At 34.3% G+C, this 26,024-nt stretch overlaps 1 protein-coding gene across 2 annotated transcripts in view; it reads right to left on the bottom strand.

Annotated features, from left to right (window-relative positions):
• The window catches only part of PPP1R3A (protein phosphatase 1 regulatory subunit 3A), a 36,131-nt gene extending 24,327 nt beyond the window's left edge, over positions 1-11,804 (bottom strand). The window contains exon 1 of one of the 2 annotated variants that reach the window (XM_032483656.1): positions 10,974-11,804. In XM_032483656.1, the coding sequence (XP_032339547.1) occupies positions 10,974-11,761 (788 nt within the window). In that variant the 5' untranslated portion in view covers positions 11,762-11,804. The remainder of the gene's footprint in view (positions 1-10,973) is intronic. The other variant, XM_006184675.3, reaches the window with a different exon arrangement.
• Positions 11,805-26,024: the final 14,220 nt, after the last annotated feature.

The following is a 26,024-nucleotide window of genomic DNA, read 5'->3' as shown; positions in this document are numbered from 1 at the left end:
TTTTCTATATATATATTTGTTTCCCAATTCTTATATCATAAAAGAAAAATAATATAATTTTAAAAAAGAAAACATTATAATTATAATAGTACTATTTCTAATTGAGTTTGCTAGTATTTTCACTAAATACTTTAAATGTAGTTTGTATTGTGCAAAAATCAAAAATTAACTACAAATTAGAAAGTTACCATTGCTTACGATTTTCACAGGTAAATGCTTATGCCTACAAGAATCAATGCAACTGGACTCCTTTTATATAGTTTTAAAACATTTGTATACAGGAATATGGGGAATCTTCATATTATTCCTGTCACTTTTCTTTAAATGTAAAATTATATCAAAATAATTTTTTTAAGCATTTGATAAGATTGTAGCAGATTAATCACACTACCTTTTCGTAGGTTTTGCAGTTAAACCTTTACATGCATTGCATTATTTCTCCTTGTTTTTGTGATCTCATATAAGCAAAGACCAGCATTCCGCAATTTCAAGACAGAGAGGACAGTGGTTTAGGTGTTTAGGTTTAGGTACACAGTAGGAATCTGGTAGAGGCAAAAGACCCAGTCAAAGGAAGTCATTAAGGTAAGGAAAAGCAGACAGAACAACAGCCAGGCCCAGAATCCACAGACGTCAGAATCAGTGAGTGCCATGAGCAGCAGCAGCAGAACGAACAGGAGTATTGGCCTGGCCCTGGCCCTGGCCCTGTCTCTGGCTCTGGCAAAAATAAAAAATGAACAATTCAGTTCTAATCAGTGGACACACGATATCTGACTTTGGTATTTTATTATTCAGCCTGTTGGATTTTTCTCTGGTCTCACTGGTCTGGATTGTGGTATGGAGGAAGCCAAAAGTTGACCAATGAATATTTCTTTTATTTGAGATGTTAAGATTACTTAACATTACAGAATAGTAGCATTGTAGTGACTCAAAGAAACAGGAAAGAAGGAAAGACTACATAATTAGAGTATCCTATAGTAGATTATATTAATTTATTTCTCAACTTGAAAGTAATCATCTAAATTTGGATTGACTACAAGATGTTAATATGGTTAATGTGTTCAATTCTATATTCAATTTGAGTCAATTTAAACAACAAATATGCAGTTATTGCAGAGACAAATTTCCCTCTTATCTGTCATTTTTATACTATGTAAAAATGGACTTTGTATATTCTATTCTATTCTTAATTTTTAAAATGATGTTTATTTTTAATCAAATGAATAATCATTACTTCTATGGCAATAGAACAGAATATGAGTTTAGAATTAACAGGACTTGGCAGTAGACAAATCAGTACTTATGTTGACGTTTCTTATTTGCATGACTGGGATGATGACTATGACTTTAAACAAAACACAGAATTAAGGAAGAGGGATTAGGATTGGAAGGGAAATGTAACTTTGGTTTAGGACGTAAGGGAATTAATTTGCCACCTGGATATCCAGACGGAGATGACCAGGAAGCACCTAGGCACCCAATTTTTAATGATTGTGAAAACAATGAAAGCATTCATCATTAGAACTATAATCATAATTCATTCTTTAATTATTCAGAATGGATACTTTTGGGTTTTACCAGGCTTTGCAGTTATCAGGTTTAAATTGATACTTTTTCAGTTTTTCCACACAAGACCTTTTGTTAGTCACAGTGGGGATTAACGCCTGGACTAATCCATCATTCCTGACCAGCAAGGATCTTGCAGTCCAGCTGGGAAGACGGCACACACATAAAAGCTGCTAACAGTGTGGGAAAAGACCACCATTTAAAGGTCACCACTGGAAACATTCTGACTAAACAGATATAGAGGGATATATGACAAAAGTCCTCTTCCTTCCAACTAAAAATATCTGATACATAGTACATTTCGCTGAATGTTAATTTTTTTTTTTTTTGCCCATAAAAAAAATTGCATCAGATGCAAACATGGCAAACCTTCTCATTTAAAGAAAAGTGTTTTATTTTGTACCATAGGAATAGCTACTCCATGGGAAGATACTGCCAGAAATGCTGGTAATTTAAAGGTAGCATAGCAAAGCCATGAAGGGACAGAAGCAAATCCCATAACATGTATAAATTGACCACAGGAGTAGTCCTGTTGAACTACTCCAGTTTTAAGAGATTTATAAACAAATGCCTTGAATGTTCATGTAACTGCCATTGTCTAAAATTTAAGTTGGTTTGCCAAAGTTAGCTTTGAATGAGATATTATTAATACAAAAAATATAAAATATGAACTATTTGAAGAATGTCTTTATTATATGCATTACATACACACACACATGCATCTGTGAAAGAAACAAGTTTTAAGTGAAAAGCTCATATATACGTGTATATATTTTTTTCATGCAGAAAAGCAACGCGTTAAGGATAACTTGAATGTAGGTGGGCGACGTTACTTACACTGCTCCCTCTGTTCAGTTTACTAAAGAAACTATCAACTGTGTTGACTGCACCAGTCCTCTACATGCATTCACTGCTTAGAATAATAGCTTTTAGTTAAAAATGTACACGCACACATGCAGAATAATTTTAACATACATTCAAATGAGTTCTGCATGTAGACAGAGTATTAACCTTTCTACAAAGATAACACAGTTTAAATTTCAGCTAGTCTATATTACATTTGATTTTTACAGATCTATTTGAAAATTCTTTTCAATGTACTTACACAATTATATTATTGAATGAAATTTTATTAAAACTTAGTTTTCTAGAAAGTAGTGTGACCATTATTCAAAATTATTCATTATTTGTCCAAAATTATTCAGCAATTCTAATACAGTTATCTTTTTAAGTAGACTGAGAAATAAACTGAGTGATCTTCTGAAGTACTTTCAATTTTATAATTTTGTAAAATAAAGTCTCCTTTCCTTCTCTGATTCCCATAGGAGTCCCGTACTCAGGGTGCAAAGCTAGAGGGCAGGACTGGAAGAACTTCTTAGCTAGCGTAGTGACCACTCAGCTGCCCTGGGTACATTAGCTCTGGCAACGCACCTTCCTTGTAATAGTAACATCATCCACGAGTTGGTGATGCCTTTTTTCTTCTCTGACTTTTGTGCTGAAATACTGCAAACTGGTTTATTAGTTTACTAATTAGGAACTCAGGAGGGTACATCTAAAGTTATCAGGGCTGGTCAGTTGACATGGGAAATGGACATCAGTCACAGAAACAGTGTAATGGCGCTCAACACAATTAGAATGTAAGGATAGGGAGCCCAGTGTTTAATTCCATTGAGAATCAGAGCAAACAAATGACAGGATTAAAACATAGACTAGCATGAATGGCCTTATGAAAGACATATTACTCCTCGACAGAATACACTACTGAAGAACAAAGTCTTCCCAGGAGATGGTTAAGAAGAGAATGTGTAACATTTGGCTTGGGTGGTTTTCAGAATAATTCTGCCTGAAAGCAAAGGATCGAATTGGATGGCGCCTCCTACAATGCAATTCAGTGAAGACTGTTCAGAAATCAAGCGCTTGTCTTCACATTGGAGACCATGATTATAACTTTATTTACACTAAACATAATAGTCTTATACACTTACTCAAGATTATAAGTGAAGATCATATTTTTTTTCTGCTTGTACCCAAATGTAATTTTAAAATTCTGTGCAATTTTGCCATTGGCAAATACTCAAGAGATTTAAGTAGCCATTGGCAAATAGTCAAGAGATTCAAGTTGTAATGATACATTATACATTTATTTATAAACATTAATCCTCAGAAGGAGATGTTAGTAAGACGTGAAAATACTCAGCTTCATTTCGTCTCTGGCTTACGGAACTGAAAGTGACCTGAGCAGTTCTGTGTAATTTGTGATTGTGTGAAGGCATCCACAGTAGTTTTTCTTACAGATCTAGAGTCAATAGGTTAGCTTTCTATCATGGTTTAATTCTGTGAAACAGAGTGCCATCAGTGTTAAATAGGAAAAACATCTACAATTTGGCATGCTTTACAGATGTAAATTTGGGGGATATTTTGATCTGTTCTTACTACTGCAAATTTCAGAAGGGGTAAATGAAATTCAGATCCACAACTGCACATGGGACATTCATTGTCTTATGATGTTAGAATTCCATTTCTAGTTTTGACTGGAATAGCACGGTCTGATGTACAACAAAGACACCATTTTCAGAGTAACTTGAGAGGGAGGGAATGGTAAAATTTTCCAAGACGGGTTTGTTTAATGTCCAGTTGGTCTCTGTCGCTAAACAATGCTGTAGAATAGTCCAATTTGGCAATCTATTTCTACTTGTTATAGCATATTTAAACAGCAGGATGGTATGATTGTTTCAAAAAACTAGTTATCATTTATATCATAGATAGTAATACTACCATGCCAGTTACCCAAGCAAAAGCCATTAGAGAAGCAGAATGAAAACCTGAAAAGATCTGAGAGATGTGTCCTGAGGAGCTTTTTCTCTTTTATGTAGTGGTGGGATACATCAAATGCTTTAGAACAAAGAAATGACCAAAATGCAGTGGTATATAATTATTTCAAATTAAATTTCATCTTCTATTCATAGGTGTACGGGGATGATAAGGTGAAACTGTATAGCCAACTCAGTTATTTCCACAAACACCATCTTAAGAAGAACTACCTTAAGAAAAAACATGTAGTTCATTTTAAAAAAAAAAAGCTAGTGTCCAACTTATGAAAAGTTGATGTTCCAAATTTTTTGTAACCCGGAAGTTGCTGGAATTTGGAAATCATTTTTCCCCCTAGAAGCAATGCCATGAAGTATTAGTCCCTGGTTAGTACGCAAAAACTTACTGAACCCAACCTGGCTCCTGGCAGCAGGTATGATACTGAGGGGAAAAAATACTCCTTCATGAATCTTGGGCATTGGACTAGCGACATACAAGATTTTAAAATTTGGAATTTATCACCAATGCTGTTTTGAGAATCTACAAAGTGTCAGCAACTGGGATAGAGACTTAATACATGTTAGCAAATTTATTTCTCACAGAAACTCTGCCAAGTAGAAATTACATGAATAAGATGGATACAAAATGTAATTTATCCAAGTTCACACGGCAATTAGTTAGAATGAAAGCCCAGATCTGCCCTATTTTAAAGCCCATGCTGTTTCCAATATGCCTTATTCTTTTTAGAATCCTCCTCCCCTCCCGTATACACATACACACTCCAGACCTGACTACCAGTCTGTACTCAAGTCTGCCTTGTATCCCAGAGTGTGCTCTCTGCTCTAAACCTAGCCATTTCCATTGTCTCAGTCCAAACCCAAAGCCCATTTGTGCAGCTAATTTTAACTGAGTGTAAGGTAAAGATATTCCCTTCCATCCTAGAGGTGTCTGCATTTAAGGAGAGGAATCTCTGTGTGTGTGTGTATTATATAGAAGTGTGCATGCACATATAAACACACAGACACACACACCTATATCTGTATGATCTTTTAAGTCTGACAAGTCACTGGCAATCAGCCCCCCTCAGGTGTCTGCCACTGAGGAGGTCACTTTCCTTATATTATTCTTGCTGGGATGTTGGGGTAAAACCTTGGAACAGGAACAAGAGTCACAAGAGTCAAAGAAGGTGAAAAAACTTAAGTATCCTGCTTCACAATTTTTTCCTTGGAGCTTTATTGGCTCAGAAATCTTGGGCCCTGCTCCGTTTTCACAGGCTGCACATGGGCTTCAGGTGGGAACATAGGCTTGTAGAGATCCCAGAGGGTCCACGAGAGGCCTGGCATCCAAGATCCCCTTTAGCTAGAGCTTGAGAGAAACCCTGAGTGATGAGATGCTCTTCTTCTTCTCTCAGAAAAGGTCCAGAACTCCTCCAGCGAAAGTCTAGGCTTAGAGGGGTATGAATTTCCACAAAATCAGGAAGCCACAAAACCCTAGTAGATCTCCAAGGAAACCCTAAGCTAGTTGGCTTCTTGCTGTCAACCAGCTGGCAGCTTCCAAACAGTCCTCCTGACGGGTCCTGTGCAGCTGTGTTTTATGTTACCGTCTGGCCTTGCCAGAGGTTCCTCCCTTAAACAGACCAGGCTTCCACAATTAGTGTGGACTCAAAACAGGTTAGTTACAGAATACATTAAATCCTAAAGGCCTCGCGGGGCCTATTTACACGTCTTTGGACTATTTCCAGGATCCCAGATTATACTGTAAGTGTAAATTAAGGAAGTCTCACAATCCTATGGCTCTGACTGGAACACGCTGCATGACCATACCTTATGCCCCATTTTCCAATGCTTTTCTTGGCCTCATTTTAACAATTTTACCACCCTGAAAGATAAACTTTCTGTAATCTTAAAGTTGTGCTTTACAAAGTATCTCTCTCTTTGCCGTTCGTGAATGTGCCTGGGTTCTATTCCTCAGGTACAAAAATTGAAGACTGATCGCTTTTTTTCCCTTGGCATTGAAATCTTTCAGGAATTTATTTGCATTCACCTGGCCAAGTTATAAATACCATCCAACACCTATATCATGTCGTTTCATTACTTAAAATAATAAATTGGTTTCACTTAATAAAATACAAAACCAGATGAAGTCAGTCTTTGTACCCAATGGTTGGGAACATACATTTAGCAGCTGTTGGGAGGGAAAAAAAAAAAAATAATGCTGAAAAGGTCAGTCCCCTGGCCAGTACACAAGATCAGTTATAGATCATGGATTCGAGAAAACCTGAAATGTAATGTAAGTGGTTTTCATTTTTTATCCATGGCTTTCTGTGTATACCCAAAGAATCTGAGCTTGGGTTCAGTGTTCTCTTCTCCCCACCCTCTTCTCTTAGCCCCCTGTGAGGCCTGTTCCCTTGGGGCCTCTCCTTTCTACGGGGTCATGTTTCCAGCCTTGTGCCTAACCACACAGTACCTGACACACAGGCCCTAATAAACACTTGTGGAATGAGTTCTGAAACCTGAACAAGGAAGACTGTGATGTCAGGAGAAATAACACAGTCCAAGAAGCAAGAAATTAGTTAGCTGAACACGATTTGATAGTAATGATGGCAATTAATATGTGGCTCTTGGTGACGACTTTATATGTGCCCAACACTTTACTAGAAGCTTTAAAAATATAATCTCATTTTACTTTAGTTTAATCATTATAACATTGGGCATTATTACCCCTATTTTACAGATGAATAAACTGAGACTTGAGAATTAAAGTAATATGTCCCTGTCACATAGTTATTAGGCATGTATTAACTGGGATTAACATGTGTGCCCGTTCAATGCCAGAATCAGTGCATTTTTACCCCTTTTGACCAGGTCCTCCATTTTTTCATCTATTAAACGTGGAAATTTTCATAGTCATTAAGATCTCTTCCACCTTTAAGATGTTTCAGATATCAGATGACACATCTCAAAAATTTTACTATTCAGTGGGGTTTCCTTGTTGGTTAAAATCCTGCAAAAGACAAAGAAATGTCTCTCTAAAGCTGAAAATTTAGAAACCCTGAAAGGAAAGAGGAGAGGAACTGTTGGGCAGTTTGAGCCTTTCTAGGGTTTTTCAGATCCATCTAAAGCTAGAGTTAGCCTTGTATTTTCATAGGAGTTAACATTTACTGATAATTTACTATGTGCCAGACACAGTGCCAAAACTTTATGTGTATTACTTTATGGAAATCTTAATCTCTTTGAGATAGTACCATTATTATTCACAATTAACAGAAGAGGTACCAAGTTTAACTTGCATAACGTCACACAGCTAGCATGTGGTGCAGCTTGGACTTAAACCCAGATACGTGTAACTCTGAAGCCCCCAATTTTAACTTTAACTGCTTCTGCATGCTATTTTTAGCTTATTTATCTATGTACATTTAATGTTATTTAATTCTTTTGGTAGTTTATTTTGAAATAATGCCTATGAGATGTAGATCAGAAATCTGCTTAGTTTGTTTGCTAACACATACCCCAGGGCCACATATGTGGTGACACTCAGCAGGTATCTCCTGATGCATGCCTTTCAGTGCAATTAAATACATTTGGGTCACTCTCAGTCACATGCCTATGAGTTACAAACTCTGTCTTCTCCCTCTAAATATTTCTTTCTGTCCAAAGTGGATAGATTAATAAGAAAGAAAACAAACAACCACATCAATGTGGAGATTTGCAATCTCTGACCTGAAAAAAAAGCTCCATAGAGAAAACATAAGGCCTGGGGTAACTGACAGAAAAGAAATCCTGCCTCACTAAATATGTTATTGTGGTTCATTAGAAGGGGTTATTAAGACTTTCAGAAGATACAGTCTCTGGGACCCTGATAGCAAATTAACTTTGGTTTTAAGAGAAATTCAGGTTAGTTGTTACTCTCTTCATTAAGACAGACCTATTTTCAGTTTAACTTTGATTTATATTACACAGTATTATGAATCTACATGCATGTTTGAAGTAAAAATTCACATACATTTCTCTTTTGTATTTATCTTCTCAAAGAAGTGAGCTCCAAATTAAGTTACATAGAAAGTGTGGAAATGCTCAAAACAGACCCATTTAGATTCTGTAAACTTTTGAAAGGAGGAAGATATTTTAGAAGCTTTAACTTTTTGATCAAATAAGTATTAGTTCATTTTTGCTTTAGCCAAGTAGACATTTTATAAAAGAACACTAATAAGGTGTGCAATTTTTCCCTAACCAAATTCTTCACAATGAAATCCAACTGCAATATTCATTTAGAAATTTGATAATGCTCTCTTGTGTGAGTTTTAGGAATATTTGAAACCCCATTGCATATAAATTATATCATGGAAAAGCTGTATAAATATTCTATTATGGCACATGCTGTTCCACGGATCTGTCAGGATTTCCTTTATACACTCCATTTTGAGTGGTATATAAATCAGATGTAAAAATTCGTGTTGGACTGAAACTCAGCACAAAAGGCCTCCTCCAGAGGCAAATGCTTTTTTTCAAAATGTGGTTTGAATTATGTTGGTCATTTTTAAGTTATAGAAGTGCAGAAAATGTATTTGTGGTTTTGAAGGAGAGAGATTTTTTCCATTTTTATAACTCATTAGGAAACTTTACAGGCCTTTAGACCATTTTGTGGTTTAGTTCTTCTCAAGTTTTTCCCCAAAGCAATATTAAAACTTGAATGGTGTCCGCTATGAGTCCAATGATTACTGTTCTGAATACAAATATGTGTATGAATATATATCTAGTTATACATATCTTAGACTAGGAGAAGTTTCAATATTGTCATGACTGGTGTAGATTAGCCCTAGCAGTTACCCTGTTTTTGTATTTGGTATCATGTTTGGTCCATCGAAGGACTCCTCTGTCTATACCATAGTTCAGATGTAATGCTTGTAATTTTAAAGCTGCATTTCTAGCCTGCAGAAAAATCCAGAGTTGAACAGGACTTCTTTTATAAGGTCTCTTGACAATAAGGCTGTGCCTTTTCTAAGTTTTGCTTTTCTTTAACATATAAGGCAAGTCGCAGCCTGTTTATTAGGTATTCACTGATGATCTCATTTGTGAAGTAGTTAATATGTGTATGTTTATGTATACAAATTAGCTTTTTAAATAGTGTTGAACTTATTTTGTCTACATAGCTAACATGTTGCTAAGTAATTTCATAAACACCAGAACTATTACTTTAACACATAGAGATTATGATTATTTTATCTCATAGTAGCATTGATTAAAACCTGAGAAAGTTATTTGGACAAAGAAAGTTGGCATAATTGACAAAGTCAGGTAAACCAATCTTTCAAATGACCTTAAAGGATAATGAAAATTGAAGTATTTTGTGTGATTGAACTGTTCCACCTACATTATTTAGTTCATTAATCCATTAGAATAGCACATTTAGTGGTTATTATTTATTGGCATATAAATAGATCAAGGCATTAAAATATAAGAGGTTAAAAATGTCACAGTGTTATTCTTTATGTTTTTATTTAATGCCTCTTAGAATCTGGGAGTCTTGAATCCTAATACAGTTTCCTTTCCATCACATGACACTATTTCTGGTGCAGTTACTAGAATCTTTGGGTCTAAGGACAGTTAGAATGAACCACCCTGAGGATAAGCAAGCATTTGCCTGTGGCTGGTGAGGCCTGGTGGGTTTTTCCTTTGGGTAACTCTGAGGAACAGGAGTGGTCCATCTCCTCCTAGATGTTTTACCTATTAGCCTACTGTCATGGAAATTAGCCGGCCTGCAATGGAGAGAGCTGAATACCCAGGGTTTGGTGTTTTTTGTTTTGTTTTTGTTTTTGTTTTTGTTTTGTTTTTTTTCATATTAATAAGAGATCAAGGTTACTAATGAGGGGTCATATCCCAAATCTCTAATATATAAAGCTAACATCCTCATTTCTATTTGGGTCATTTTTTAAAAATTCTGCTCCATTTACTTTTTCTAAATTATACTACTTTGTGTTCCATAATGTTACATTGGTTAGAATTATAAATGTTTATGTGTAATTCATACATCACTCCTACACTTCTGTTTTTCTCTTAGTTTATCATTAAAGTCATAGCTCTTACGATTTAACTTAACGTGTTATCACTCCAAACATTCTTGTATGACTCAGTCAGTCTTAAAAATGTTGTTACAGCTTTTGGGGGAAGTCTATGAATTTCTGAGCACATATTGAAACACAGTTCTATGTTATTCAGAATTGTTTTGAAGTACGGCAAAAACATTTAAAACTACTGAAAATGAATATACTATTTAAAAGACAATATAAACATGTTTTGAATCTAGATTCCATAGTTTGAACTTGAGCAATTTAAACTGGTTATGGAGGCAATATACACATTGCACGCACCACCCCCCCCTTCCATCTATTGTGTTATACCTATATTTCCCTTACCTTTGGAGGAGAAATAACAGTGCTACATTTGAATAGCATTGACCTTGTTAAAGCCTACCACGGTTGTTTTATACATAACATACAGTATATTTTAAACAGAATGGCTACTTTTTACAACCAGTAAAATAAAAAATGACATTTAAAAAATCTTAAGATTATAAAAAGTAAAGAATGTAAGATATATTCTCACCTTGATTTTACCTTTAAGCAGCCTTTTATTTGTCTATTAGGAACTTCTTCCGGTGGTTTTACAGGCTCCAGCTCTTGTTCTTTCTTTTGACAAACCAATACATAATTTGTGCCATTATTATTTGACCAAAAAGTACCAACAGAAGTTTCATAACGTATACAAAACTCAACTTTAGTGCCATCTTTCTGATAAGGAGGAACCAATAAAATCTTAAAGGAGAACTGGTCAGTTTCACCATCACATGAATTTGGGACATATTCTGCTAATATGTCATAATATGTCTGCCAGTCATCTAAGGACATTCTCACATATACTAACTTCTCAAAAGAAATATTCAAAACTCGAATAATTCCCTTCATACTTGTAGACCCAGGAAGATACTCTGTTGACTCCAGTATCGCTTTCTGTACTTGAAGTTGTTGCATAAGATCTTCTTTTGAAGAAGGCAGGTCAAATAGTGGAGATAAAACATATTCTTCTGTGTGGAAAATGTCCTTCCTTAAGTCAAAATCAGTTGAACCACTCGGTAATTCCCAGCAATCAAATTCTTTAACAGACACAAGATTGAATCCAAAGGTGTCAGCAAATGAAACTCTTCTTGCACCTGAAGGTGGATTTTCCAGGTAAATGTCTTCAGACGAATCCGAACCTCGTCTGCTAGGTTGAGGGGAGAAACCAGGTCTGAAGGTAGCTTTAACTTCTTCATCTTCAGAAAGAGAATCAGATAAATTAGGAACTTCTAAAAAGTTATCTTTGCTAATCTGACTAGGTTCTTCAGAAGGCTCCATTGGGCTCTCTGATATCAAATAAGGGAGAACTGTACAACTAGTAGAGGCTGATATTTGAGACACTGAGGCTTAAAATAAGTATAAGGTTACAGTTGACATTGCAAAAAGGAGTCAGCTCTATAAATAGGTCCGATGGCGTGTAAACTATGCTTGCTCGCCTCCAAAGGCCTTTAATATGATAGCATCCATGTTACTCTCACCAACATGTTTCAGATTTAACTCTCAATTTTTAAAGTTGCATGTGTTTATGAGTTCCAAAGAGACATTTTAAATCATCTGCTGTGTTCAAAAATCTGAAACTTTAGCATAAAAATATTTCTTAACCAGTTGATATTAAAAATTAAAACTTGGACTATTTATTTTTAAAGAAAATAAAAGTAGTATCACAATATTAAATATATAGCTTGAGCTAAATCAATCCATTGGAGCAGGCAACAGCAGACAGGAGAGAGCAAGAATATTTATAGAAATGAAAAGATCTGATGTCTAATAATAATGATAGCTACCATTTACCAGGGATGATGTGAACTCTAAACGGTTAAGTAGAGATGCTGGGAGTCATGAGGAAAGAAACATGATTTAGATGGTGAAGGTATCATTTGAAATAAACCATAAAGGGTAGGTAGGATATAGACATGCAGGGATTGACGTACATGAGGTGGATTTTCCAGGTGGAAGAAATAGCCTAAGCCAAGGCTTGGAACAAATAATTAGTCAAATCTATGTTAAACATTAGTAAGTTTCTTTTAATTAAGCCATGGAAAAATAAAATTCAGACAAGTAATGTGTTATTGACTTGAAAATATAGGCGAGCAATAGTAAGCCTGGCCCAAGAGTGAAATTTTTTTTTTTTTTTTTTTGGCGTCCCTGGGTGGGCCCAAAGGAGTGAAATATTTTTGTAGAATAAAATGTTCATCGTTGGCAAATTGCCGTTTGATACCCACAAAGCAGAAGTTAATCCTTGGACATCTTGGAGTTCAATGTAAGTTTTAAATTGTGCAGCCTGTTTACACTGTCATATTTTTGTATTAATGTAAAACCCACTTTAGAGATGGCAATTGGGAAAAAATCCATAAAAAATTTAAACATACATATGCTTTGACCCAGAAATGCTCCAGCTAGAAATTTGCCCTATCAGTAAGGAAAAAGTATGCAAAGATAAATGTAGATATATGTTCATAATAGGATTGATTAGTTTCAAAATTCTAGGAACTATCTAAATATCCATCAATAGTGAAATGGACAAATAATGTTACACCCATATAATAGAATGTTTTACAGCAATAAAAAGGATAAAATAGCACTTTATGTGTTGACATGGAAAGACAACCAAGATAAATGCCTAAGTGAAGAAAAGAAAGTGTGCACAGATATGTGCTTAGAAAATTCCTGGAAAGACACAAAACAAACTGTTAGCAGTGGTTATCTCTAACCACAGAGGTTGAAGGTTGCAAGGGGAAAGGACTCTTATCATTTCGTTTTATGGTTTCTGTACTATTTGAAATGTTAGCCATGAGCAAGATTTTCTTTCAATATATCTCCAACTCAAATTAACTAAATTAAGTGTGAAAGGTGATTATTTTTTAAAAACAGAGAACCCAATAGCATATTTTTAAATGGCAGCTTTATAAATACATTATAACTTACTGAATAATTTCAGTTGCATACAATAGTAGATCAAGAAATTTTTTTTCAAAATTAAAAATAAGTGGCTTCTAGGATAAGGAAATGAAGTTATTTAAGCTTTTCCTCATAGCTAGAATGTGTGGTGACCACATGGATTGTTCAAGAATGTAAGTTGGCTGTGGAAATGACTACCCCTTGCAAACATAATGACCATGAGCCGTGAGTAGCCATATTCCAAAGTACCGAAAATGTATCATTAGTTATTCAAGGAAATTCGTAACAAAATGCTTCATAGCATTTGTCAGTAATCCATACAGTCACGTAAATAACAGAATAAAGAAAATTTGCAGATATAATAATGTACTAAATTATTTTAACTATCCAGGGATTGTAAGCAGAGGCATGGAGATAAAAGCCCCTAGGTTTGTACACTGGCTCTGACACTTACTAGTTGGGTGACCTTCAGAATGTTGCTCAAATTTTCTTACCCTAAGTTTCCCTGATTGTTAAAATGCAGTGTTAACAAATAAATGAGATGCTTGTTAAATGTTTAGCACACAATTTATGTAATAGTAGCAATGATTATTTTTATTTCTATACATGTTTGTGAAACGTTGATTTCTAAGATACATCAATAGACCAGAGATAGATCAGACAGATAGATCAGATTGATAGATGGATAGACAGATAGGTAGGCAGATAGATAGACACAGAGAATCCACATACATAATACTAACTAATGGCTTGTAATTTGTTTCATTTTTGTCTTTTTTAAAGGCTATAGTATATAACGTTTAGCTTTGCAAGACATAAAATAGCTCTGCATTAGAAAATGGTCCTGTTATTTGAGCTAAACTTTCCTTTTCTTAATTTCTCTTTCCACAGAGCACTGCTCCCTTGATTTGTAGTAATCACTGCCTATCTTTTGGAGTTTATAACCTTTGCATAATTGTAGACGGTTGACATGTTCCCCCTTAGTCACCACTTAGCTAAAGCAGAGTGATTTCATCTTTTTAATCTCTTCTCACATGTCAATCCTCCAGTGCTTTTTATCGTTTTGTTACTCCTCTATGAACTCCTTCCAGCTTGCCTATATTATTCTGTTAATGAGCTGCCCCGAGATGAATGCAATAGCACAGATCAAGTGTCTCTGGGGCATGTAAAGAAACTCTGCCAGTTTCAGCGTTGTGACTTGGTGTTTGTACTTGGTTAAAATTTACATCTCCTTGCTTTTTTCCATATCATAGATCAGACCCACATCTTGTTTTCTCATATTCACTACTACTTCAATTTTAACATGACTTTTTACTTCATCAATTCCTGAGGTTTACTGTTTTTATCAGTTATGACTTTTTATTTTTATTGATTTATTTATTTTTTACCAAACTGCAGCTCAAGTTTCCACATATTCTACTTCCTTTGTATTAATCAAAGATTCTCAAAGGCACCTTTAACATGAAAGACCATTTCGATCAGGATCCCCATAAATAGGAAATAGATGTCATGCTAAATAGAAGATAATTCCAGGAGGGCTTATTTGCAAGGGTCTCTTTATAAAGTGTAAGTGCAGAAAAGCCACAAGGGCTAGTGCAGTAAACTGGGGCCAGTTGCATCAGAGCAGTTACCATCCCTCAAGAGATGAGGAAGGGGACAATCATCAAAACTTGAAAGCACAGAGTGCCATAAATGGGGGGGGGGGCAGTGGGGTCACTGGGGGATCAGTGTTCTTTGGTCAAGGGACACACCAGCTGAAGATGACCCTGCCAGGAGTGATGCATGGGCAAAAATACACTGAACTCACTCTTCTCCTTTCCTGTGATAACCTTCCTGGGCTGCCCATTGGCCGGAGACTATGGATTCTATTACAGTTCATTCAGATCAGTCCCTGAGAGCAGAGAGCAGAGTGGAAAGGGGTAAAAGAAAAAAAGTGGTGGGTGGATTTGGAAGAGCAAACAAAGGATATTAGAGATTAAAAGTTTCATATTTACTTATCTTTGTGTGCTTCTGTGCTATATTTAAGCACGTGTATATGTGTTTCTCTTTCTTCATATATATTCCATCTCAATGCCAACTGAGTTTCTATTGCCTAATCTTTTATTGTCACAGCACAAAAAAATTTCAGATGTTTAAGATCTGTAAGCTCTGATCTAGTGAAAGTCACATAAGGAATATTTAGCTTATCCACAGATGACTAGTGATCTTTCTTGAGATTAATTTAACGTCGCATCTGTTTCCCGTGTTAGTGTAAGTCTTTGTAGCCTACACTCTAGAAGCATTTTGTCAGAAAAGAACCTGGAACAGTGATTCTGAACAAGGGATACACAGCAAAAATCACTGGGTGAGATGTTCAAACTTCACAGGCTCAGGTGTGCTATCAAATCTACTGAATGAGAACTTCCAGGTTGATGATGCCCCACAAGTGATTCTGGCGTATATGCGTCATCTACTAGTCTCTTGGCCATAGGGTCAAGGACTTAGGTTCTAGTTAGAGCAAGCTATCATCCCTCAGGTACCACATGCTTTCTTTTATACCGACCCTATAAAATACTTTTTCAAAAAATTTTGTGGCGTTACAGAGTAGCAGAACTTTCAGGCATTTAGCAATCATCTAGACTAGCACTTCATTTTCACATAAGAAAACTGAAATCCAGAACAACAAAGGACCCCCATCATTTGGTAACAGATCAGGGACTTGAACTCAGCTCTCTATTGCTTTCTGTCCAGTATTCTCCGTATTATACCATCCATACACCAACTTTTAGTTTTAGAATTCATAATTAACAAATTAATCATCCTTTGAAAAATAGTCATTAAAATTCATTTGTTCTAGATTTAGTTTTCTTTTTTAATCAATTAACTTTTGTGAACTTTCTTTTTTCCATTTGATGGAGGATCTCCAGGGGTGTCCAGATAAATTTTCTTTGTGGCAGATTCTCTCAACCTTTTTCAACCTATGCCTTTTTGGTAAATATAGTATTTTACACTGTTTTCTCTCTCTCCCTTAGAGGCTTTGCTATACTTCTATTTGGGAATTACTGGTCTCAGTTATAAAAATGAATTATATGATCTCTTTAGAACTAACATTGATAATTATTATTTTAAAGGACTGTTCGTTAAAGGGAACTACTTCAAACATAGTTTGAGACAGATTTGTTCATCAGATGGCCATCAATGGAAAAAAATCCTCTGCAAGTGTTCATATCTACCAATAAAACATACAGATCAGTCAGCAGAAAATGAAAACTTTGCCAGATGCAGGTAAATTTTTAAAGGGATATGTCATTTATTCCACAGAGAGCTGAATCATTTAGTACAGGTAATTGATCATGTTATAGCAGACGAGTTTGCCACCAAAGGCAGCATCCAGATTCTTCAGCTTAATTTATAAAAGAAAAACCAGTAAAATACTTAAGTACAAAGTGCTTATTTTGTATGGATTATCCAATAAGCTTTAAACTCCTTTGGTCAAAATAAAAGCATATGGATATATAGTAGTTATAGAAATCTAGAGCTTTAAGTTCAGTTATCAAGCAAGCATCATTTTACCTATAAGACGATTGGAATCCAAGTGGTCAACTGAATTCTTACTCGGGGTTGTTGGTGATTTCAGCATTAGCCCTAAAAGGAAAACATACTGTAAACTTCTTGAAGACAGATACCATCTGATAATATCTTAGTAAACTGTTCATTGACCTATAAAAATCATGCCCATAGTATATGCATTTTGATACTAAAAAGTACAGCTAAGCACACTGCACTGGGAGTCAATAGGCCTGAATTCTGGAGTCACATTTATCACTAAGAAACTATATGGCACTAGAAATCATTTAGCTGCTTTGTCTAAATGTCTGGATTTTTTTTAAGATCTCCTCAAAAATTGGAAATCTGCAGACACTTGACCCTTTTATTATGAAAGTTGCTATTTACATGTGAAGCAAACATACATTGATTTCCTTCTTTGTGCCACATACTGTGCTAGATGCTAAGGCTACAACGTTAAATACAAAATATGGAATCTTTTCTCAACAGCTGAGCAGAGAGAGCCAGGGGAGAGACAGACAGCAAGGAGAAACTCTCCATCATGTTATAGCTCACTCTGTTGCCCTGATAGCCTTAGTCATTGATTGGAAAATCATGGGAATAATCCTTGTAGGCTTGGCTTACAACATTCTCCTCTCTATTGTGTTAGAATTGTATTGTGTTAGAATTGGACTCTTGTTTCATAGACAGGTTTTTAAATTCTTTTATCTGCAGCCAGGGCTGATCCATCCCTTTTTAAAGAAGCTCAGCCTCCAAATAGTATAAAATACTGATTCTTGTGGCTGCTATTTATTTTGTTGATTTTATTGACTATTTATTTCAGGAAATCTAGTGTTAGAGTGTTAGCCAAAAATGCTGTGCTCAATTTTCACCCCACATTTTCAGGTGAGGTGAGGGCATCAGCTAAGAAATACTTAGGAGCCCATGTAAGAGTGCAAATCCCTTGCACTCTCATTTGCATATGTACATATGTATATGTATGACATAGATAGCCCTAGCCTAAAATCACTGCTTTACTCAATTAAGAACAACAAATTCAATATTTTTTCTAATTATATTAATGTAAATTATCAAACATTATTTTAACTACTAACTTAATTATTTGAAGTTGTAAATTCCAGTAGTTAAATTTTAGATACTATTTATTTGGATACACTCTTGGACATACTTGTCATATTTTTCAGTCAGAAATATTTATTTCATTAAACATATTTTACTGGTAGAAGTTTAATAAAATGGAAGAGTGAGTTTTGGAGTCAAATAGACCTGGTTCAAATGCCTTCTGTTTTTCTTATAAGCTGTTTGCTCTTGGGCAGGATGCTTAACTACTCTGTGCCTCATTTTTCATTCTGTGAATGGAGCACAATAGTGCTTAAGTCACTGGATTGTTGTAAGGATTAAACTAGAACATGTGCGTAAGCAGTTGCCAATAATGACAACCCAAATAAACAATAAAAATTGTATGTATTATTACTGTTATTTTTGCTGAAGGTAATGTTGCAATATTGTTGATCATATTAACATACCTCCATTCTTGAGAGAGAATTCAGCTGTGGGATTTAAGAACACAGTCACTGGGGACGCACTGCTTATGCTCAAATCCTGCTTCAGTTTATTAGCTGAATGACTTTAGGTAATTACTTAACCTTTCTGTGCTTTTATTTCCACATTTATTTGTCCAATAGTAATACCATAGTTCCTACCTCCAAGAGTTGTTCAAAGATCAAATGAGTTAATAAATGAAAAGTTTATGAAGCAATAAAAAGTATATAGTTATGGTGGTTAAAAATTTACAAGGAAAATCCCAGCATCTAAATTATGGGACATGATAGAGGTGTAACCTAATGCTACAGTTGTAATAATTCCACAAAATATAAATGTATCCAATCAACATGTTGTACGCTTTAAACTTGCATGATTTTGTATGTCAACTATATCTCACTAAATTTTTAAAAAGCCAATCATCTAGTATAGTCATTGTGTATTTTTCTTACATTTTCCTTCTTGAAAGTTCCATGAGAAAAAGTATCCATTTTGTGTACCATTGTATTTCCATATATTGCGTATTATGTAAATGGATGAATGGGTAGATGTGTGGATGGATAGATGGATAGATGGATGTGTGAGTGGGTAGATGGTAGGAAGAATGAATGACTTCAACATAATCCATCACCTTTCTGGCATTCTACCAATTTTATTACTATTTTTGTTCTTTAAGACAGTAAAAATCAATGTTTATAATGTAAGATCCTGAAGTAACCTCTAAATTATTAAAAAATGATTATTCATGTGTGGCAATTCTCCACCCACCAAAATATTTTGTTAAGTAGAATACTCTATTCTTTGTCCAGGCCAGATACATTCCACAGTAAACAGAATGTGGAAACCAATGCATACTGTTGGTGACCTTTTATTATGTGCACCAGATAAAAGCAAAAGAAGTTGCTTCAGATTCATTTTATACTGCATTATTTTAAAGGCATATATTTTCTTTGAACTGAGTCACCATAAGTTCAGACCAGTAGAAGACATACCTCCTTCTCCACTCCATACTAGCCCTTCCTTGTTGTTATTAAATTCAACAAATGGTTTAATTTAGGATGAAACAACATATAACATGGAAGGAAATAAAACTTGATTTTGGAAAATTAAGGGTGTCTGGAATTTTATTATGGGATCCTTAGAAAAGCATGCAGGTAACAACATTTTTTTTCAAACTATTTACAGGGTAGTACTATAATAAATGCCTTACTTTTTATGTCTAATGTCATTTGAGTTACTTAATACAGGCAAAACTTCAGCATTAACTATGAATTTCTCCAAAAATTTCAGAGATAGGTATATGCTTTATGTAATGCTTGGCATAGTTTTGGGCGATGATAAATACTTAATGCTTCTGCAACAACTTAAAGAATCTTAAACTGAATTTACCATAAGTAGGGTGCCTAATAGTGGTTAATATTTTAACAAAGTCAGGAAAATTGTTGGTATTAGTGGTCTCAGCTGGACATTGTTTTAGTTTACCAGGCCAGGAGCTTGAACCTGTGATACAGGGACACTGCAGGGTGTGTGGATGGAAAACAAAAGGTCTGAAAATTCTCTAAAATTATATGTTAAGTTTATTCATGTCTACATTTTACTGTGTTGAATATACCAAATTTTTATTCCAGGTTCTGAAAAAAAATTTTAAGAATTATTGATATCTGCAAATAATTATTGGACAATCAGGAGGAGTTGGTCCTCTGAATTAAAAGCAGAATATGTGCCAGTCTGTCCCTTTTATGCACCTAAAGTCAGCCCAAACTGAATCAGTATCCAAATCTCTTTGCTGTGTAATATAAAATAATACATGATGATGTTTATATCAACACATACATACATAATGCATATCTAACCTGACTATTTAGGTGAGAAATAAATAGGGCTTGCTTAATTTTTCATAAGGCATTCCTGGCACAGTGAACAGATATACTTAGCATCATTCTAAATTTTCCCATGGCAAATCATCTTTTACCAACGGAGCAATCAACTGTCACTGGATTATTTTAGACTTTTCTTAAGAATTAAAAAAAATCTAGGCATAATCTCTTATTTAACCCAGTAGCTTAAAATATAATATATATATAATATATATATATATATATATATATTTTTTTAAATCATATAACACAAAGTTGTCAAACATATAGGGAAATACATGTTTTTTTGAAGTGGAATCAGCTTGATAGTTTAAATGATTTGATCATTGATGTGTTTGGCAAATTATTTGGTGTAACCCACTTAGGAGTTTGTGTTTGTTCATTATAAGGCTGACATTATTTTGTCTTTGAGTTGTAAAGCTCCCTGGAAGTCATTCTGTACAACCTCCACCCTTTAAAGACTCCCTTTTAAGATTTATCAACAGGAATGCTTCTCTCTTTTTCTTGCATAAATCCAGTGATAGGAAACTCATTGCTTCATAAGATGTCACATTCCACTTGAAAAAATAAATAAAATCTCTGTCATTTTGTGCTACAGTCTAATTGACATTAGTTTTTGTGTTTTATTTTTATTTTTGTCTCGAAAGCAGCATTTGATATCCTCATAAGAACTCACTGTGTTAACCAAAGTCTTCATAAAAATTTGTGTCAACTGAAGCAAAACTTTTAAAGTACTACATTTATACTAAAACTTCACATCATTAGTGTACAGCTCATTGAATTTTTCCCAAAGTGATCTTAGTCATTTAACCAACTCTTTCGAAAAATAGATTATCAACTCCAGCAAGAAATCCGTCTCATACCTACTCCCAATAGCTGTGCCTCTAAAGGTAATCACTGTCTTGACTTCCATCACCTCTGATTAGTTTTTCTGTTTTTTAAGCTTAATTTAACTGGGACCAAACTGTTTGGTATGGCTTCTTTTGCTTAATACAATGTTTATGAAATTCATTTATTCTCTTTATTGTACACTATTCTACTTTATGACTAGATTATAACTTGTTATTCATTCTATTATTGAAAGGCATTTGATTTGTTAATAGATGAACCACTAAAGACAGTTATGCAGTAACATTCTTATAGATGTCATTTGGTGCACAGGTGTATGCATTAGATATATCCCCAGGAGTGCGTTTGTTGGATCATAAAGTAAGTGTACACCTTTAATAGCTACTACCAAGCAGTTCGTCAAAGTAGCAGGACCAATACATATACTCCCAAACAGCCATGTGTGAGGGTTTGAGTTACTTTGAATCCTTGCAAGCACTTGGTATCGGGTCAGTAGTTTTCTTTGTTACTCTGGTAGTTATGACATCTTACTGTTGTTCTTATTTAAGTTTTACTCATTTTAATTTTATTAAAAATTGAGTGTTTTTTGCCTTTTTGAACATTTGGATGTCTGCTTCTGTAAACTGACTTTTCAAGATTATAGATAGATAGATAGATAGATAGATAGATAGATAGATAGATAGATATAATTTTTTGTTGTAAATACATCTGTGTATGTCTATCTGTGTATTATTTCTCCCATTATGTGACCTGCCTTTTCACTCTTGATGATGTCTTTGATGAATGGAATTTATTTTAAGTAGAGTTTATTTGCCAGTCCTTTAGGTAAATCCTTTATGATTTACCTTTCACATTTAAATGTACAGTCCATCTGGAATTGATTTATGGATACAAATTAGATTTATTTTTGTTACATAAGAATATCCAATGTGTGCAGCATAACTTATTGAAAATATTATTTCTCCCTCTACCGTGGCATCACCTTTGTAATAAAATTAGCAACCATATGTGTGAAAGTCTATTTCTGTACTCTTATCTAGACAGTTGTTCTATCTTAATATTTTTGTGTTAATATTACATTTTAATTATTGTAGCTTCATAATGTCTTCATATTCTCTAAAGTAAATCCCAGCTTGTTTTTCAGAATTTTCTTGACCCTTTGCAACTCTATTTATATTTCAGAATCAGTTTGTTAATTTCTACAAAAAAATTCTGCTAAGGTTTTATTTGGAATACATTGAGTCTATAGATTATTTGAAGAGAATTGACATTTTTACAATATTTGAGTTTTCTAATCTGTAAATATCATTTAGCCTCTATTTTTAGCTTTTTAAAAATTTCTTTCAATAATATTTTGTAGTTTGCAGTGAGGAGCCCTTTCACATGTGTCATTAGATTTGTTTTGTGGTATTTGATTTACTGTGCTAGCATATGTAGTGTCATTTTAAGCATTTCTTTTTCTGTTCTTCCTTTTGTTGGTACAAGAAATGCAATTGATTTTGGTAAACTGACATTGTATTTAGTGACCTTACTAAATTCATTTATTATTTGTAGTAGTTTATTTTGTATTTTATGTTTACAATGTAATGTCAACCTGTGAATAGTGGCTGTTTATTTCTTTTATCTGTTGTTTTACTTTCTTGCTTTATTGCACTAGGGGAAAAAATTACATATGGTGTTCAATAGTAGTGGCTGTAACTAGCATCCTTGACTAAATCCTCATCTATATGGTAAAGATTTCAATATTTCACCATGAAGTATGAAATTTATTTTGGTTAAACTGGATATCCATATGCAAAAGAATTAAGTTGGACCCCATCTTCCAATATACAAAAATTAATTCAAAAAGGAATCAAAAACTTACATTTTAAGAGCTTAGACTAGAAAACTTTTATACAAAAACATAGGCATAAATCTTTATGGGCTTGGGTTAAACAATAGTTTCTTAGGTATGACACCAAAGCACAAATGACAAAAGAAAATAATAAATAAGACTTCATCAAAATTAAAAACTTTTTTCCTCCAAAAGACACTATAAAGAAAATGCAAAGACTATACAGAATGAGAGAAAGTATCTGCAAATAATATGTAATAAAGAACTCATAGGTACAATATATAATGAACCCTTACAACTCAACAATAAAAAGACAACCCCATTAAAAAATGGGCAAAGATATTTGAATGGGCGTTTCCCAAAAAAGGTTTATGAATGGCCAATAAGCACATGAAAATAAGGGGGTTAACCTCATTAGTAATTAAGGAAATATAAATCAAAACCACAGTGTGATACCACTTCATACCCACAAAACCAGAAAGCAAATGATAACAAGTGTTGAGGCCTTTGGAGAAATAGGAATTCTTCATGCACTTCTGGTGGGAATGTAAAATGCTATGGCCACTTTGGAAAGCAGTTTGGTGATTTCTCAGATGGTTTAATATGAGTTACCATGTGAGCCAGCAATTTCACTCCTAGGTATATACCCAAGAGAAATGAAAGCGGCTACCCACACAAAAACGCATACGTAAATATTTATAGTAGCATATTCATGGTAGCCCAAAAGTTTAAAAAAAAAAAAAAGAAATGTTCATCAGTGGATGAATGAATAAACAAAATGTGCTGTATCCACACAATGAATTGCTGTTCAGCAATAGAAAGGAATGAAGTACATGTTACAACATGGATGAATCTTGAAAACATGCTAAGTAAAAGAATCCAGACAGAAAAGGCCACATATTCCACAATTCCATTTATAGGAAATGTCTAGAGTAGGCAAATCCATTGAGAGAGAAAATAGATTAGTGGTTGTCAGAGGCTGAGGGTAAGAGAAATGGGAAGTGACTGATAATGGGTACTGGATTTCTTTCTGTTGTGATGAAAATTTTAAAAATTAGGTAATAGTGGTGTTGCACATATCTGTGAAAATACTAAAAAGCCACTGAACTATATACTTTAAAAGGGTGAATTTTAAGGTATGTGAATTATATCTCAGTTTTTAAAAATTTATTTCTCTGGCAAAATTCTCCATCTTGCACTATTCTCTGGCACTGTTTTCATGGTGATTTTAAAAATCCATGTCTGATAACTATTTTTCCTTTTTTCTCATTGGTCTTGGCAGAATTACATAACAAGCTATGGCATCATAACAGAAAAAAAGAAGTTAATTCTTCTTTCTTTAAATGGGCCAGTTCTCCCTTAATGTATATTAGTGAAATTGATTTTATGAACCTAAATGTAAGATAAGATGATTCTTGTCAACTTCTGTCACCTGCTATCGCATCCACTTTCGTATTAGTTTTAGCACTCAGCTTTGTTACAACAAGTATTCCTAGCGTAAGGTATAGTTTTCTCAAATCTAAATTCTCTTCAGACCCTTAGATGTAGTATTTCCAAATCTCCTCACCCCTGCATGTACAAACTTCCAGTCAGCAAGTAATGATAATCTATGGGATTATTCTGAAATAGAAGAAAAAAACTCAGAAGCTATGTCTGTATCTTTCAGATGGTCTCCAGTAAGAAAGGCTTTGAAAAAATAAAATAGAACATATGTCTAGAGCAATAAATAACTTCAACTAAGTCTCTCTTTTTTAGAAATGTAGATTTTAAAGGGCAGAGGGATGGAGTATCTTGACTCGACCAGAGCTAGTTAGTAAAAGGATGGCCTTAGTCCCAGAGCTAGTACCCTTCATCTACTCACCACTTTACAATGAATTCAATTAATCTGAAATCCACTAGGGAGAGAGTAGCATATTATAAAAAGAGCATTAGAGTCTGGAGAATTCTATTCAAACTGTGGTTCATACATTACCAGTCATGTGAACTTGAACAAGTATTTGACTTCTCTAAAGGATCCTCATTGTCTTTATATGTATGTAAAACAAAGATAACAGTATTGTTATGAATATTAAAGGAGACAATATGTTTTAAAGGCCAAGCACAGTGCCTAGCATATAACAGATGTTCAGTTAGAAATAACATAGAGTGAAATTAAAAATAAGGTTAATTCTGTGCCTTAAACTTGTGTAAAATGTTACGTTTTTTCCAAAGTGCAACAGTCCTTAGATATTATCACTTTTATGACATTTGATTCTGTTTCTGCTTGTGTAACTTTCTATTAAAGACAGTAACTTATAGTATTCAGTTTGTACTTGAACAATCACAGAAGATAAATAAGAGTTGTAATCATTTTATCTCATCTCATTGAAGATGTCGACTCCCCATCTTCTTATCTCCCACTCTCAAATCCTGTCAGCCCATCTGAAAAACATTCACCTACACTCCCAAACCACACCACAATAACCCAACAGAACACAAGAAGTTCCCAGAGTCCTGAAGGGTAAAGAAGTAGGGATGGGAAGGATCTGATATGATGCTTTCTATCCTTGTGGAATTTAAACTTATTTTAATTTGATAATTCCCTCAGAAAGGTTAAATATAAATTCTTTCTCAGTCCCAGTTCCCACAGAATGAGAATGTGATTTCTAGTCATGTTCTCATTAAAAGAAAATTTCACTATTGTAAAACAATTAGTTGATCTCGAAGGTCCTTTTTAATCTTCTAATTCTGACTCTATGCCCCATGAAATTTATTGCAGCGTGCTTAAATTTGTATATTGAATTGTTCCATTTGTTCATTGTGTGTATACATGTGTGCGCCGGGACAGGCATTATTGATTGACTCCCAAAACTTTCATTTCATAAGATTCATTTTAGTAAGTATTTATCAATATTACTAACTGTGTGAAAAGGTGAATAAGAAAGTGCCCTTGCCTTCAAGGGTACCATAAATTATTACAGAAAATGTCACTTAAACATCTTCTCCACTGTGAATT

Source organism: Camelus ferus, chromosome 7 (assembly GCF_009834535.1).
Source record: "Camelus ferus isolate YT-003-E chromosome 7, BCGSAC_Cfer_1.0, whole genome shotgun sequence".
NCBI classification, from domain to species: Eukaryota; Metazoa; Chordata; class Mammalia; order Artiodactyla; family Camelidae; genus Camelus; species Camelus ferus.
Note: the sequence above shows the minus strand (reverse complement) of the source record. Positions and strands in the feature narration are given on the sequence as shown.